At 44.9% G+C, this 15,529-nt stretch overlaps 3 protein-coding genes across 5 annotated transcripts; 1 reads left to right on the top strand and 2 right to left on the bottom strand.

Annotated features, from left to right (window-relative positions):
- Window positions 1-596: 596 nt before the first annotated feature.
- mrm1 (mitochondrial rRNA methyltransferase 1 homolog) lies at window positions 597-3,366 on the bottom strand. Its single transcript, XM_080477401.1, has 2 exons — window positions 1,985-3,366; window positions 597-1,899 (listed from the first exon to the last, which is right to left on the bottom strand). Exon 1 carries the CDS (start codon window positions 3,165-3,167, stop codon window positions 2,028-2,030), a length of 1,140 nt encoding a protein of 379 aa, XP_080333527.1. The 5' UTR covers window positions 3,168-3,366; the 3' UTR covers window positions 597-1,899; window positions 1,985-2,027.
- A 1,040-nt stretch (window positions 3,367-4,406) lies between these two features.
- Window positions 4,407-7,925, top strand: chmp2a (charged multivesicular body protein 2A). Its single transcript, XM_080479446.1, has 6 exons — window positions 4,407-4,558; window positions 5,537-5,704; window positions 5,796-5,975; window positions 6,061-6,191; window positions 6,736-6,797; window positions 6,889-7,925. The coding sequence occupies exons 2-6, from the start codon at window positions 5,537-5,539 to the stop codon at window positions 7,008-7,010; spliced, it is 663 nt and encodes a 220-aa protein (XP_080335572.1). The 5' UTR covers window positions 4,407-4,558; the 3' UTR covers window positions 7,011-7,925.
- A 975-nt stretch (window positions 7,926-8,900) lies between these two features.
- On the bottom strand, window positions 8,901-15,347 carry msl1b (MSL complex subunit 1b). 3 transcript variants are annotated; one of them, XM_080458868.1, is made up of 9 exons: window positions 15,264-15,345; window positions 14,076-14,776; window positions 13,454-13,653; window positions 12,289-12,608; window positions 12,085-12,215; window positions 11,935-12,002; window positions 10,806-10,930; window positions 10,643-10,715; window positions 8,901-10,365 (listed from the first exon to the last, which is right to left on the bottom strand). In XM_080458868.1, exons 2-9 carry the CDS (start codon window positions 14,673-14,675, stop codon window positions 10,275-10,277), a joined length of 1,608 nt encoding a protein of 535 aa, XP_080314994.1. In that variant the 5' UTR covers window positions 14,676-14,776; window positions 15,264-15,345; the 3' UTR covers window positions 8,901-10,274. The 3 variants fall into 3 exon arrangements, with proteins under 3 accessions (XP_080314994.1, XP_080314996.1, XP_080314995.1); XM_080458870.1 differs by having other exon boundaries at window positions 8,902-10,365; window positions 12,085-12,149; window positions 15,264-15,347; XM_080458869.1 differs by having other exon boundaries at window positions 8,902-10,365; window positions 12,085-12,203; window positions 15,264-15,347.
- Between the last annotated feature and the right edge of the window lie 182 nt (window positions 15,348-15,529).

A 15,529-nucleotide genomic window follows, 5' to 3' on the forward strand; every position in this document is an offset into this window, starting at 1 on the left:
CCAGAAACTAAATCACCACAACAGGGAACAAAATACCCATATAGAGACACAAAGTCAATACAAAGGAGGATAAAACACAGCTAGGTTAATTAAGTCTATGTTGTCATTTGTTCAGGTAAGTAAGAGAAATTGAATCACTACAACTGGACTCAGTCATATGGCTTCGTTGATGTTTTGCTCCATCAAGTGACTTCATCAGTTCATGCTGTTCCCCTGATTTGATTAACTAGTCTGGTCAAAGGAAGATAGATAAAGGTTGGCAGGAATTCAAAAATAACTACAGGAGAGAAAAATATTCTTGAAAGTGTCAGACAACTGTCACTTTCAACTGTTTTTGTGTCTCTTGCTTCAAGTATACTAAATACTTAAATATTCCCAGAAGATAGTCACATAGTAACGAGAAAGAAGGATTAAACAGCACAAGTTTCCACAAAACAAACCTCAAAGAAATGATGGAACGTGAATGGCTAAAATAAACACCACAATGTTGTTGAATCTGATAGTAAATCCTGACAAAGGATTAAAAATTACTGCAAAGACAAAGCGACCATGAGATGAAACACAAGAGCCATGAAGCGAAAGTAGACTTCGAGAGTAGAATAGATAATAGAAACTGTTTAATTTCTCCCAGGGAACAATCCTGTGGGAACAACCCACTGCCCACTGTATTTCTCAGTCTGTCGCCCTGTTACTTATGTAGCCTGTCATAATTTACCTCTAATCTTATTTCGCGGAAACTTTCCTAAACACATTGTGAATGGTCACTTTTTCTCCCAATCTGCAGTATTAACAAACAGAAGCATTTCCACAATTTCATCTCCATCACACCAGGAACGCTCCTTGTTCTGAAAGGCGTTAATCTGGTGATTTAAATTTGTTTTGAGTGTCTTTGTTGTATTTTCCATTTTTAGTACAAAAACTCAATGTATGCAACATCCTCAGGCAGGTTAATGCGACACTTGATTTAAAAAAAAAAAAAAAGTGGGCACTTATGAGTAAAGCGAGAGACATAAAACCATGTGTCACTGTGTACAAGTGAAACTGAGTGTGTATTTCTGTATCTAGGTGAGTCACAACAGGAAATGTAGAGGTAATGATTATGGCTGCATTCCATTTCTGGGAGGTCCAACTGCTCCTCACCATTTATCCAACCAATCAAGTCAAGTCATTAGAAATGGTGCCAGGTATTTCCACCTGTGTATGAAGTCTAAGAAATTTCTACACGTGAACTTTGACATGTAAAATGACCATATCTACACCGGAAAACTAACTACAGTATTTCTATAAGAAAAGATTTGTTTATGACCACAGTCAGACACAAACTTGCGGCAATGTGATTAAAACTGAGAGGAAGAGACGCAAAATGACTGCAGAATAATTTACACATAAAGTTTCAAAAAGGTTGGAAAGTGACAAAACTTCCACAAACTAATAATCACAAAATTCAATTAAATTGACAAAACAAATCTGCTATATTGTGACAAACAAAAATGCCAAACTCAGTGATATCCTTGTGGTTATTTAATGTCTTTTTGCGGTTATCTGAACACATTTTTGGGGAACATAGAACCGGTTTCCCCAACAGCTGTTAAAAATATCTCAATGTCAAAAATTCATTCATATTAATTCCAACATGGAAAAAAAAAACCAGACTGATACAGACTGTGGAGGATGAGCAGCGAGCTGTGAGGCTTTGAAAGTGCCTGAGTGAGGAAAATCTGTGTTTTCATGGTGTCCGAAAGTCGTTTGTGGGCAACAATGATTCCCGCCAGCAGTCAGCCGGGCAGTGCATCAGATTAGGTCTTGACCGTGAGCATGGGGGACCCCGGTTTGAATCCAGGCTGCAGCCAGTCCATAAGAGGAAAACAGTTCTCGACACTAATTAATGTTCAGCAGCACCTAAAATGAAATAAGACAAATCTTGATGCGCAAAGTTGTTTGGTGTTTAATTATTGTTTTAAAAAAATACAGGTATTATTCGTACATTCAGGTGTTTGAAGGGAACCCAACCCACTCAAGCTCAGGGGTCAACTGGCCGACCTCCTGGACGCCAGCAGCGAGTGCAGCAGGATGCCCGTAGCGACGGAGACGTTGAGCGACTCCACGCCGGGGATCATCTCCCTGCCTGCGGGGATGGTGAGCAGAGTCTGGCACAGGGCGAGGAGTTCCGGGGAGACTCCGTCGCCTTCGCCTCCCATCACCAGCAGCGTGGGTTTGGTCATCCGAAAGGCACGACACGGTGTGACGGGAATCCGAGTCTCTCCTGTGTCCGCCCCGACCGTCCCGACCACCTGCCAGCCCCGAGCCGCCTTGGACTGCAGCAGATCCCCCAGGTCGTGATAGCCGTGCACCCCCAGCACCTCCAGGACGCCCGAGCTGGCCTTGCTGACCACCGGAGACAGCGGGCAGCTGTGGCGGATGCTGCTGGCGACCCTGTCCACGCCCAGGAAGTACGCAGAGCGCAGGATGGCGCCAAGGTTCATGGGGTCCTGGATGCGGTCCAGGACGAGCCACAGAGGAGTCGTGTCGTGCCGTTCGCTGGCTGCCGAGTCCTCGGTGAGGAAGCTCAGAGGGCTGGCCTGCAGACACACTCCCTGATGCACCGCCCCGGAGGACATCTTGTCCAGGTCCTTCCTGCCGACCCGCTGCACCGCCACGCCCAGCCGATGAGCCTCCTCGCACACCTTCAGTACAGAAGCCCGGTCGGAGGCCTCGCCATCCTTCACGTAAAGCCTACGGGCCTTTCTTCTGCCCTGAGACAGCGCCAGGAGACACGGTGCCACCCCGAAGACAACCTCAAAGCTCTCAGCTCTGGAGCTCTGAGCAGGTTTCAGCCTCGCCAGCTGCTCTCGGTCTGCAGGGAAATCCTCCAGAAGCAGCTTCTTCAGCTCCGACGACACTCTGCTGCTGGTGTTGGTTCTCCTCTCGCTCTCCACCTCACTTCTCCAGGCTTTACTCTGACCTGCTGACCTCTCAGGGTCCTCCCATCGACCTTCAGGCTTCAGCTGGGCCCTGGAGGACTTTAACGGTCTGGAGCTCCTCCTCGGCCTGCTGTCCTCCGGGACCAGCAGAGGAGCCGAGACATGAACCCCAGCAGCTCCGTGCCCTGCTCTCCTCCAAACAGGGAGGACAAACCTGTGCTGGCGTGCAACACCGAGCACCCACATACTCAAACAGTCCACAGGAAGTAAACCTGCAGCAGAGCAGCCGACCTAGTCTGTTAATCCCATTAATCCAGAATAAACGAGTCCTCCGCTATCACCGATCATCTGTCATGGTCAAGTCATTAGAGCATCAACAACCTCCGAATCACATCAGAAGCCTCTCCGTGAAGCCCACACGTGCACTCCTGCTTCCGCAAGCCCCCGGAAACACCAAACGTGCACTTACAAAATAAAAGCCGTGCACATCTTATTCCAGGGGAAATGGTTCCATTTGCTTTTTCAAAAACATTTTAAATAATTTTTAATCAGGCCAGTAAAGTGTGATTGTTCTCACATATCTGAAGTGGAACTTCTTTAATTTCATTTGATGTATTATAAATATGTTTTATAGGGTAGTACATTATGAGTAAAATATAACTCCTAACTATCTAAAAAAAATAGTAAAGGACAAATGTCATTAACTGAATATCAATTTTACATGACAAGTACAACAGTACAAGGATGAAATAAAGAGAAAAAGAAGAAAGAAAGAAAATGACATGCTGGAGGGGTTTGACTATATATTAAGACATTCAGAAAAGTACAGATTTCTACTGTTTTACTCACCTTTTGTTTCTCAATGTTCAATTGAGAAAATATTACGTTTGAACTTGGTATAAAAAATGAATAAAATAGCTGTTTTCTCCAGTATTTGCAATAATTATTGGCATTGGAATACAAAATGAATCACGCAAGTAGTATTTTAGCATACAGTTTATCAAATAGTCCAAACATGACAGTCTGCCAGAAAGGGTGAAATTATTTTCAATATTAATCTGAACTCAAAGTAATTTTACATTTGGTCAATAACCAAATTAATGAATAATTGTTTCAGGGCATTTGTGAGAAAAGCTCAATTTTACATCAATATTTTTCCTAAACATGGGTTTTGGCTGGATGGACTTTGATAGATAAGTTTAAAAGATGTCTTCCTAACTATAATCAAATACCTATTATGGGGAACTCAGATCATTCACAAATCTAAAGTTGTAACGTCTGTTTGGAAAAGGTTTTTTATTGATCTATTTTCATTCAGAGGATTGGAGAGACAGATTTTCTCCGCATCTCCCTCCACGATAAATAATCGATTCACACATGATGTTGGAAAAGGACATTTATTTCCAAAGATGTATCTGTTGGCGACGTCACGGCAAACTGACGTCTTCCTTCACATGCGCGATTACGTCATTGCCCGGAAATCATACGGTCTATGCGGAAGTGTGTTGAAGAAAACAAATAATCATTTTGAATTGTTTGAGGAGGAGAAGACGTGCAGAGCCGCCGTTCAGCCGCAGATTAGCCGCCGTTCACCCGCCGTTTACCCGCCGTTTGTCCGCAGAGGAGTCCGGTTCACGGTGAGGGAGCTCCGCAGGCCCGGTCAGGCACCACCGGGGTCCGAGCGCCTCACACACCGAGAGAAGGGAGCTGATAGGCGGCTACATATGAGAGCGGAGGCCGCTGCTGGCCGCCACAGTCCAGATCTGCTCACAGACACAGACTCGGTTCAAACGGTTGATTTACAGTGAATTTTACAGTCGTTGTTAGGAGGGAAACGGGGATTCCACAGAATTAACTGTCAAAGCTGATCGACTGACTTTAATGACATTAATCCTCAGCAGCCACTTCAGGGCTGTTTGTACCTTCAGATCTTTAAAGGTTCTTCGATTTTTATCTTCTAAGACTTAAATAGTTTGTGTCTGGGCCCGGTGAGCTCAGACAAGTGAGAGCCCCCCCCCCCCAACACTCTCTTCAGGATTCATAAAACGTCTCGTCACTGTTGTCAATCGGTGTCGTTTTCTTCTGATTTTATCCTCGTGTCATTCTGGATCTCTTCTTCTATTGTTTGTTATTGTCTCGTGTCCTCTTGTGAGAGTTGGCATGTACTTTTGGTTGTTGTGTAGTTGTTTCGTGTATTTCGAAGGCCGTTTCGTCTCTTTTGCAATGTTTTTGTGTGCTTGTTGTTTTGTCTCATTGTGTAATTCATTTGGTCGGTCTTTGTTATTTTGCTGTTATTTCATGTCTCTTAATGGACCTCGTTTTAGTTTTGTGTCGCATCATCAGCATTTCTATTTGTCTCGTCTCTTTGTGGTCATTTTCCAGTTGTCTTGTGTCCTGTCGCGACGTCTTTGTTTCTGTCTTCATGTGTTTTTTGTCATTTGATTTCTCTTCGTGCGTCTGAGTGCTCCCTTTGTATCGCTTCACCATCGTTCATGGTTTTCTTGGTGCCTCTTTGTGTTTGTTTTGTATGAATAATGAAGCCACCTGACTGTTCCGGCTCTCTATTTCTGTAGTTTTACTGTTTCTGATTTTCTGTGGTGGTTGTCTTGATCCAGATGGATTTCCTGTTCGGGCACAAGAAGAAACCGGAGGAGATACTGAGGCAGAACCAGAGGGCGCTGAACAGAGCCATGAGAGAACTGGATCGAGAGCGATCGAAGCTGGAGCAACAGGAGAAGAAGATCATCGCTGACATCAAGAAAATGGCCAAACAGGGACAGATGGTGAGGTCAAGGGGGCGTGGCTCCCGTTAGCGGCGGTTCAGTCGGAAAGGAAACAGAAGTGACTGTGATTTGTTTGCTCCCGCTGTCGCAGGATGCCGTAAAGATCATGGCCAAGGACCTGGTTCGCACGCGGCGCTACGTCAAGAAGTTCATCATGATGAAAGCCAACATCCAGGCCGTCAGTCTCAAGATCCAGACGCTCAAGTCCAACAACAGCATGGCGCAGGCTATGAAAGGCGTCACCAAGGCCATGGCCACCATGAACAGACAGGTGTGTGTCCCGTGTCCACGACTCAACACGTGGCCCGATGGAGACAAACCGCGCTGACGGCCTCGTGTTTGTAACACTCCCACAGCTGAAGCTCCCCGAGATTCAGAAGATCATGATGGACTTTGAACGTCAGAGCGAGATGATGGACATGAAGGAGGAGATGATGAACGACGCCATCGACGACGCCATGGGAGACGAGGACGACGAGGAGGAGAGGTAAGACGGGAACCACCTGAGGGCTTCACAGAGAGGCAGCCAGGGAAAACTAGAAGGCGACAGAGACGCCAGCTGAAGACAAACTGACCCAAAGTGTCTCAACAGAGAGGCAAAGTAGTAAAAACGTCTTGTAAGACGATGCGAAGAGACACAGAGCAGCTCAAGATGTTATAAACCATCAAGCAGACACAAAGTAAGGAAAAAGATCCAAACATTGAACGGCCATAAAAGGCAGAATAATAAGGGACAGAAATAGAATGTCATTGTGCAGGCTTATGAAAGGAGGAAGGTAAAAAAACATGAAAGGAAAGAATATTGTCTCAGTTGGGTCAGAGATGAGAGAAAATATAAAGTTATGATTTGTGGGCATAGAGGAAAAACAGGCAGAGGTTTTGAGACTCAAACCACTGGAAACATATGGACAGGGCAAAGCAGGGGGGCAAATTAGGAATGTACCAACTGATTGAAGTCGGACTCGACATCGAGTTTTAAAATTTGGCAGGTTTTTTAAATCTCCTCTCCTGTGTCTGTGTTCCACGTGCAGTGACGCCATCGTGTCCCAGGTCCTGGACGAGCTCGGCCTGAATCTGTCCGACGAGCTGTCGAGTAAGACCAGCGCACCAACCACAACCCGTCTCTCATTTCCCCTCTGCCGACTTTCCCCTCCCTTCACGTAACGTTGGCGCCTTCGTTCCAGATCTCCCGAGCACCGGAGGAAACCTGTCGGTGGCCGCGGGGAAGAAGGCGGAGCCCCAGGCCGCCATGGCCGACGCGGACGCCGACCTGGAAGAGCGTCTGAGCAAACTGAGGAGAGACTGAACACGAGGACTGTGGGGAGCGCTGCCCGAGGACGTCCTGCGTCTGAGCTCCGTGTGAAGGTGGAAGCGGCTGAGTGGCGGCCGCGTTATTAAAGGTGTACGGCTTTCTGTTTGAGGTGTTTTCATTTAATGCGTGTCTCATGTATTCTACCAAGAAAAGAAAAAAAAAAAAAAGATATCTATATAACAATTCAAGGATTCACTGGTCCAGCAAACTCTTGTTTTGTTGAAGACTTTGCCAAATGGCCACAAATTGAACGGGACAGTCTGTAAATAGCAGATTAAAACAACACTACATTTAAAGTGTGTTAAAGGAACGCAGAAAGGAGGTGAAATGAACAATTTTCTAGAGCTTATGTGTAAAAATGTCAGCTCTTTTTGTACATGGGGGGGTTGGTTTGATGTTCACCGACTCATCAGCACCACAGAGAAACTCTTCGCCCCTTTTAAATGCATTTGAAGATTTCTGGGTTAAGTTTCAGCTGTCAGGGTGGATTTTGTCCCTGAATTCACAAGCGGAACAGTTTCTTTACCAAATCACTCTTAGACTAATGGCCTTTCTTTAAAGTTTAAAGTCAAAACAAAAACAACCAATTACAGAATATTTTCTATGGAAATAATCACATTTTCTCATAATTTAAAGCTGAATAATGTGGCCCAATGTTACACATGGGAAACATGATTTGGTCAAGGAATCGTACCAGAGATGGCCGGCACCATCAACGGGTGCTTCATTAACAAAACATATTCCAATGAAAGAAAAAACTAAGGCCATTGGTCTAGGAAGGTGAGATCAGTTCTTTTCACTTCAGTTATTTGTGTTCAGGCGATTTTTACTGGAGCATTTTTCACCAAAATGTTAAAGTCTGTGGTGTTTATTTCTGATTTTCTTTTCTCAATAAATGTTTTTTCTCAATTGTAAATGTCTGGTTATTTGATTTTATCATTAAATTAGATTCACATGTGTTTTTTCAATTTATTTTAAAACCATTCAGCTTCTATTATTAACTTCTGAAACTGATAGGGACAAACTGACTCATTGCTGCCACCTAGTGGAAAGAAGGAACATTACTTAAATAATACATACTGTATTGTTTGGTGTTGCAGATTTACATTCAGTATTTCCCTCATCTTTCCTCAAGGGAGTATTTGTATGTACCTTCAGGAATACTGACGGACAATAAGACCAATCACAAATTGAATCGTGTTCTGTGATATAAATATGACACCATTACTTTATTGTATTATCTCAACTCCATAATCTTTAACTTTCATTAAGAATAAAACATTTAAATAATTTTCAGATATTTGGAGGAAAGGGAAAACGTAAAGTATTTAGGTCTGCAACTAATGATTATTTAACCATTAATTGAATTTAAAAAAAAAAAAAGCTTATGCTGCACTTGACCTTTCCCATCATGTCAGGTTGTAAATAAAATAGAATCTAAACTAACCAGAAAAACAAAAAATCTAGATTAATTAACATAATTTAAGTGTGTTATAGCACAATGTAGTGAAATTTAATAAACACCCTTTTGGCTACATGAGGGAATAAAGAAGTGAGCAACTCTCATTAAACAGCAAACGTGTCAGCGCCTTCGTCTGGCGAGCTTCTGCTGGAGCTGATGTCGCAGCACTGCCGCCATCTTGGATGGGTCCTCACTTTGCCTCCAGTGCGTTCAGTTCTAGAAGGTCCGAAAAGCCACATTTGAGTGTAAAAAGCACCCAGAACCATCACTGCGAGGCGGCTATTTGTGAGAAATGAAACGATGTGAAAATGGATCGAAAGTCAGCGGGTTCAAATTGTTTGAATCATGTAAAGATGTTGTCTTCAAATGAAGAGATGATCTCACTGGAATATTCTGAACATTAAAAAAACAACAGGCAGAATAAACTTTTCGATCCACACGTCGTGGACAATTTCGTTTTTATTCCCAAAAATTTTTAACTTTCAAAACTGTCAATTTGTCAACATACAATCATAGAACGATATTGAATGTACTCAACACTTCCAACATTAAATAATAAAAAAATAACAGCCATGTTTTATGTACATTTCTGAAAGTTATGTACAGAAAAAACAAACAAAAGTTTATTTCCCAAAAAAATCCTGCCTCCACATCGGGTGGACAGTTTAATTACAGAGGAAGCAGAAAAGCTGTTGCATCTCAAGTATAAAGAAGTTGAGCGAACGCAGCGAGGAAGGAAGAAAGAAAGAAGAGTGAACCGGCTACAACTACAGCTATCGCCTACGAAAGGCCGCCAGCTCGGGAGGCCGGTGCTTTCCCTCGCCCGGGATTCACGGTTAAGAGCAGAAACACAGGAGTTAATGTTATTGCAAAGCTGCATATCCCAAAAATAGTCATGCGTCCCAGAATAATAGACTGTAGTTTTTAAATCGCCCGGTTAGCGAGAGATTATCCTTCGTCTGCGAGTCGGAGCCGTGCTGCCGCCTCTTCTTTTCACAAACGACTGAACAGAACAAACCGCCTGTAAGTAACAAAAACACAGAACCGGTGGAGTTTACCGCCCACCTGACTGTGAACGCCCCTTTGACACAAAACAGATCGCGACAGTTTCTCCCTTCACGTCGGATTGGCTGGAGCAGTGCGACTTTTCTTTTCTTTTAAATGAGATATACAAGTAATCATGCTGGTTGAAAACTCCTAATAATCACACGTAACATTGATAAAATCTTATTGAACTTGTGCGCTAACAATGATATAGGCGACACACAGCACGACAGTCAGATTTTGACCCCCACCCTCCCCTTAACGTGGGCGAGAACGACGCCCGGAGCAGAAAACGATGCGTCTGTATTGCTCGTGTGAAACAGTTCAAGCTCTATTTTCAGCCAACAACTTCTTCTAAAGATTAGAGTCCCCGGTTTTTCCTGTCCGAGCACCAAAGTCCACCGAGACGCACGGTTTTCTGTCACAGCATCAATTCATCGGACGGCAGAGTTCCAACAAATTGAGCTCCAGACGACGCGTACGACCGGCGGCAGATCAAAAGCTGCTTAACGCAGGGACTGTAATCTCGCCGTGACGCGCACAGCCTCCCGTTCGGAGGAGTAAATGAGGAGTTACCGGCCCGCCGCCGCGGCTGCCCGCCGCCTCTCCCTCCTCCAAACAGTCTGCAGGAGAACGGCTGGTCTGCGGTGACGGACGGTGGGACTGGAGAGACGCTCGCTCTCCCGCAGGCCCACAGCGCTTTAACACGACGACTCGTCGCCCCGAGAGGAACGAGACCGTCTGGGAGGGTTTCACTTCCGGCAGGTCCGGTGAGGCGTGTGTTTCTTCGGTACCTCGATGCGGCATCGGCTTCGGTCGTCCAGCCACGGCAGATCGAAGTTCCTGCAAAAAAGAGGAACTGGCCCTTTAATTTCGCTCGTTAAGAACAACAAAAAATAAATAAATAAATCAAACAGTTTCCACTTTATCTGTTCTGTTGTACTTTAAGATCAAAATATAAAAGGGTGTGAATTGGAAATGACCTAACCCTAACCCATGCGGTCATTTTGCATTGTGGTTTAGTCTTCTGCCTCTTTGTGTTTCTTCCAGCAGAAAACCCAGATTCTGTGACTCGAGCTGCCCAGTCAACGTGAGAGAACGAGAAAGAACGAGAACTTACTGATGCGACAATTTAGGAAGCGGCCGGCCGAATGCCACCACGGGCAAGAACGGAGTGATGACGATAGTTTCAACTGGAAGAGACGAGGGAAGTCGGTTAAGTTTGTGAAACTCTACATTAGGAATGCGTTTCAATAAACAGACGGTGGACGAAGCAGACGTACCGTCTTCGGTTTCGGGGTAAAAGGACAAAAGCTCGGGCTCCACCTCCTGAACTACTTTCTTCCTGTTCATGCGCTGCTGCAGACGCTGAAACATGCGCTGCTCTCTGATTCGCTGAATATCCCACCTGGGGAAAATAACAAAAAAACAACATGAAATAACAGGTTATTTAGAGAGACATGAGAGACTGAACACAAAGTCTTAACAGACAAATGTTGGAGCAGATCTTCTTCCACTCCCAAATTATCAAATTTCTCTGGGCGGAGCTCCTTGTATGGCAGCTTTTGCCATCGGCGTGTGAGCGAGCGCCTGAATGCCCGACCACATTTAACTCCAGTGTTTGGATATTAAAATACACAGAGCAGCAGCTGCTGCTGCTTCTAGGTAGCCACACTCGGCTAATTTAAGAAGACGCTGTGACTGCTGGGTCTAAGATAACGCGGCTCATCACAAGAGAAACCACCGCCACAGATCCCACACCGCCACGGGCGACTGAGCTTCCTGCTCCGAAGCTCCACGCCTGCTGATCGGCCTCCCTGCTCACCTGAGAGCTCAAAGTCCACAGAGCTTCAAGAAGGGCTGGAGACTTTTTCTTTTTTTAATTATTATTTACAAAGGAAAATGGCTTGACTCTTTTCTTCAGTTTAATTGGTTGTTAGACTTGTTGATGGCAGATTTTATCTTTCATGTTATTTCCTAATCCTCGCTCATTGCACTTTGATGCCTAATTTTATCTGATTCTTTCATTTCACTAGTACTTTTATTCCTTATCTTCTCATGTAGTACTTTGACTTTTGTCCAAACTGTAAAGTTCATTACAAAGAAAATGTATTATTATTATTTAATTTTGTTGAATTACACACTTCAGGACCTTAGACTAATATACTGACATGATGCTGGAATTATTGTCTGAGATACTTTAATATAAATTGCAAATATTCTGTGCAGTGCTTTTTTTTTTTTTTTTTTTTAAACCAGTCCTCACTAAGTCTTTATTTACACGAAGGATGAAATATTCACCAGGAACATCAGCGCAAATGCACGTAGAATCATTTCAAAAGTGCCAAAGCAAAGCATGATGGGATTGATTCACTGCCTGTATGTGACGATAGTACAGCTACTGATCGATACCTTTTCCTCCTTTTCTCATCCAACTCCAGCTTCATGTGGCGTTTTAAAAACACGGCGTCGTCCATCAACTGGATGGAAACACAAGTTCACACGTTATATATAAATAAAGCATTTCCAGACTGAGATATTAGGAGGTCAGGTGTGTCTCACCTCAAGGGGGCTATAGGAAGAGTCCTCATCTAGAGGCTCAATATAATTTTCCTTCCATGAGGGAACTGTGAGGGGGGATGAATATGAGAAGTCATTCATGGTCGGTGTGTTCAGTGCATCTGAAAGATGAACTGATCAAAGATTGGATGCAGGTTAAGTCGATAACAATCAGCATATTGTGTTGCACTGGAGGAGTCCACTCACTGGCCACTTCTTCCTCCTTCTTCGGGGACGTCTCGCGCAGAGGGGACAGGGGAGGCTGGTTCCAGCAGCACAGATACATTTCTGTGGTGGACATGAAGGGCAGATCCTCCATCTGACAGATCAGCTCGGGCTCTTCTTTGACGGTCAGCAGGCCGTCCCTCTCTGGCAGCGGGCGGACGGACAGGACTTCCTCCGGGCTCTCCTTGTTGCGCAGCTCTCTCTGGTGGGGTGAGCCCGGCTGGATGTCGGGCTTCTGCGGGCTCGTCTTGACACTTTTAATCCGAGACTTCTGCAGCTTTCCATCGCCAAAGCAGGTCTTTCTGCATGTGCGCAGAAAGACAAAACGAGGTACTTAAAACCAGTTGCCATGATTTGAAGGGGACATTGCAACTATTTTCAATTCAGCAAAAATATCTGAACTAAGAAATTAGATGGCGACACTTTGAAAATTGTAACACTTGGATGTAGTGGAAGTATAGTTCTGTGCTTAAGACTTTAAAGTCAGTATAAATGTACATCAATTACACAATCAAATCCTGCACAGTGGCAAAGAACCCCTCCTAAATCACTTACATTTCAACATTTCTATATATAGATATAAGGGAATGCAAAAATAAAACTAGAACGTCACTCAGTAGAGCGCAGACATTTGCCAACGCCACATTTGTTTGTGGAACCGAGTTAGCATAGCTAGCATGATAGCTGTGAGCTCATATTGATGTTAACGAGGTAGGTGAGGTAGCTACATCACTGAGAAACGGCTCAGCTACCAGGTTACGGAGAGGCTGCAAGGCTTGATGGGAGATGTAATAGTGCTATCATCACTAGAAAATGTCAAAGGAAATTTAGTGTGTTGAGATAAAAGGGAAGGTTTTTCACCGCATTTTCTTGGGATTTTATTCGTAAACGGTTAGCCATTAACGTCACAAAATTGAGTCGATTGGTCCTTGAATGATGACAAATCATCACTGAAAATTTCATGCAATTCGGGTGAGTAGTTTTTGCATAAAGTTGCAAAAAATACATGCACACTTCTTTGGTCGTCAAACTTTCTCTGGAGAAGGTAATGAAGTCTTCTTTGAGTTTTTCTTTCCAAACACATCACTGTGAATAACACAAGTAACCCCAATGATTTCTCGCCCAATATTGCTCTGGTATCTTGTACCTCTTTTGCCCTTTGCCACCCCTGCTGAAGGGCAGCGCAGTGGCTGGTTCAGCCTGTGGAGTCTCCTCCACGTCCAGGTCCCACATGTCCTCCTTGTCGGGGGTCCAGGGCTCAAGGGGCTGGAAAAGGCGCTTGTCGCGGGGCGGGTCCTTCCGCGTGAGCTGGAGACGCCGCTCCATTCGCTCGATACGCGCGAGCAGCTGAGAAAGAAAACGATTCAAAATAAATCAATATTAGAAAGTGAGATTTTGTAACTTCTAGCTCAGCCCTCCACAGTAGTTCCTCTTTGTAATATACTTAATCTGATCTTGCTTTGTGATTTAAAGCTTAGTTTCTATCTGTGATTTAATCATCTTGACTGTTTTAAGAGAAGCTGGAAATTACTTTCATTATAGATCATCTATCAATCTGCAACCTCACAGACAGCTACTACTACAGCTAATAGAGCAACATTTTCTTAGAATAATGCAGTCTGGTTTAAAACAGCTGATATAAAATCAAGCTTAAATTTTAGAAGTATATTTCTGATGTAACTCCTGGGCTGGACATCAAAATGACAGGTCATATCGAATGGGTGAGCGCATATCTCTCTGATATTTGGTGGAAATACACTTGTACATACCGTATCTTTGTCTGCTTTGAGCTCATCTATCTCCTTGTCCTTGGACTGCAGCTGTTGTTGCTGCTGCTCGATGAGGTCCAGCTGCAGGAGCAGGATCTGACGGAGGCAGTTGGCCTGTGTGTGCGGATTGGTGGGCGTCTTCCTGATGTTCCTCCACTTGCCCTCAGACGACAGTTCGATGGACGCCGTGCCCAGTACTTCGGGGACGACCCCTTTGGCACTGTCGTCAGCATCCTTCGGGTTATTGTTCACAGCCATCTGAGGGTTTTCCATATTGTCTATAGAGAGGGGTTTACCTTTCACTGGGGTTCCCTCACCCCCCATTGGTCTGACAGGGGACAAAATCCCCACAGTTGTATTCTCCCCTTGAACTGATTCTGCAACTGTGGCTGCGACGGCAACTTTGCTGCTCATGTAACTCTGGTCTAAGTCCTTGGATTTGCCTGGGATCTCGCCCCCTTTCACGTCGTGGACATCGATGACAAAGTCGCAGGGCTCCCTCTTGAAGCTGACGGGGCTCACGGTGGAGAGCCCGATGTCAATGGTGTCAAGGTTTTGCTTGAATCCTGTGCTGGGGAACAGCGTAGACCTCAGAGTCATGGCGTTCAAGGCGGGCTGCTCATCCTGCAACGCCTCGGCGGGGCAGCTTCACCCCCGCAGCAGCAGCAGAGCTTTTCCATGTGAACTATGCAGTTGTTGTCCTGCAAACACAACATGAAAAACATTTCACCGTGTGGTTGTTATTGTCTGAGAGCACGGCGCTGCTTGACGGAGGTTACGAGACGCGAATGTGCGTGATCGCGGGCATGCTCCGAAAATCACCCGCCGGATTTTCAGATTTAAAACTGCGCTACTTAACGAACACACAGACGCCAAATTGATAGCGGAGCCGTTAGTTTAGTTACATTAAAATTGGTGAGTGGCGGTATTACGTTGAGCCTTCAGGCTGAGGGCTAAAAACAAGGACTCGGGAGGGGCTGTGTAGGACACTGGCAGCCGTCTCCTCCATTTTGGTTCTCGCGAAATCATGAAAAACAATAACAGCTAGCTAACTGGCTAACGCTAACCGGCGAGCTTCACCCACACACAGCGCGTCCGAGAGACGCAGAGTGAAACAGCCGCGTCGTGACGCTCACAACATACACACAGCCGCGGGTAGCGAAGCCTATTCCACCATTAAACGCTCACCTCGGCTAGAAGTAAAGTCCACCTGCAGCTGCCTTCATGTTCCCTCCTCAAGACTTGTTTTAAAGCGCCCTCCAATGCGCATGCGTAATTTGTTGGCTGGCCATTTCTACTGTTTTGGAGGGTTCCATCGGAGCTGCGCCAGCAGGGGGCGACAAAGACTCCCAACCACTCAAACAAGACATTAAATTATCATTTTATCATGAACGAGCGATTAAATTATGTTATACAGCTGTTCAGAAGGCTCCAGCAACGATTACATTTATTCA

Source organism: Lipophrys pholis (assembly GCF_963383615.2).
Source record: "Lipophrys pholis genome assembly, chromosome: 1".
Taxonomy (NCBI): Eukaryota; Metazoa; Chordata; class Actinopteri; order Blenniiformes; family Blenniidae; genus Lipophrys; species Lipophrys pholis.

Coding starts and splice junctions, on each gene's coding strand:
- mrm1 (XM_080477401.1), bottom strand. CDS start 3,167: ATGTGGGTGCTCGGTGTTGCACGCCAGCACAGGTTTGTCCTCCCTGTT.
- chmp2a (XM_080479446.1), top strand. CDS start 5,537: ATGGATTTCCTGTTCGGGCACAAGAAGAAACCGGAGGAGATACTGAGG. Junction 5,976..6,060: donor TGGCCACCATGAACAGACAG/GTGTGTGTCCCG, acceptor ACACTCCCACAG/CTGAAGCTCCCCGAGATTCA. Junction 6,798..6,888: donor TCTGTCCGACGAGCTGTCGA/GTAAGACCAGCG, acceptor CCTTCGTTCCAG/ATCTCCCGAGCACCGGAGGA.
- msl1b (XM_080458868.1), bottom strand. CDS start 14,675: ATGACTCTGAGGTCTACGCTGTTCCCCAGCACAGGATTCAAGCAAAAC. Junction 13,654..14,075: donor TCAAAGCAGACAAAGATACG/GTATGTACAAGT, acceptor TTTCTTTCTCAG/CTGCTCGCGCGTATCGAGCG. Junction 12,609..13,453: donor GGTGGCAAAGGGCAAAAGAG/GTACAAGATACC, acceptor GCGCACATGCAG/AAAGACCTGCTTTGGCGATG.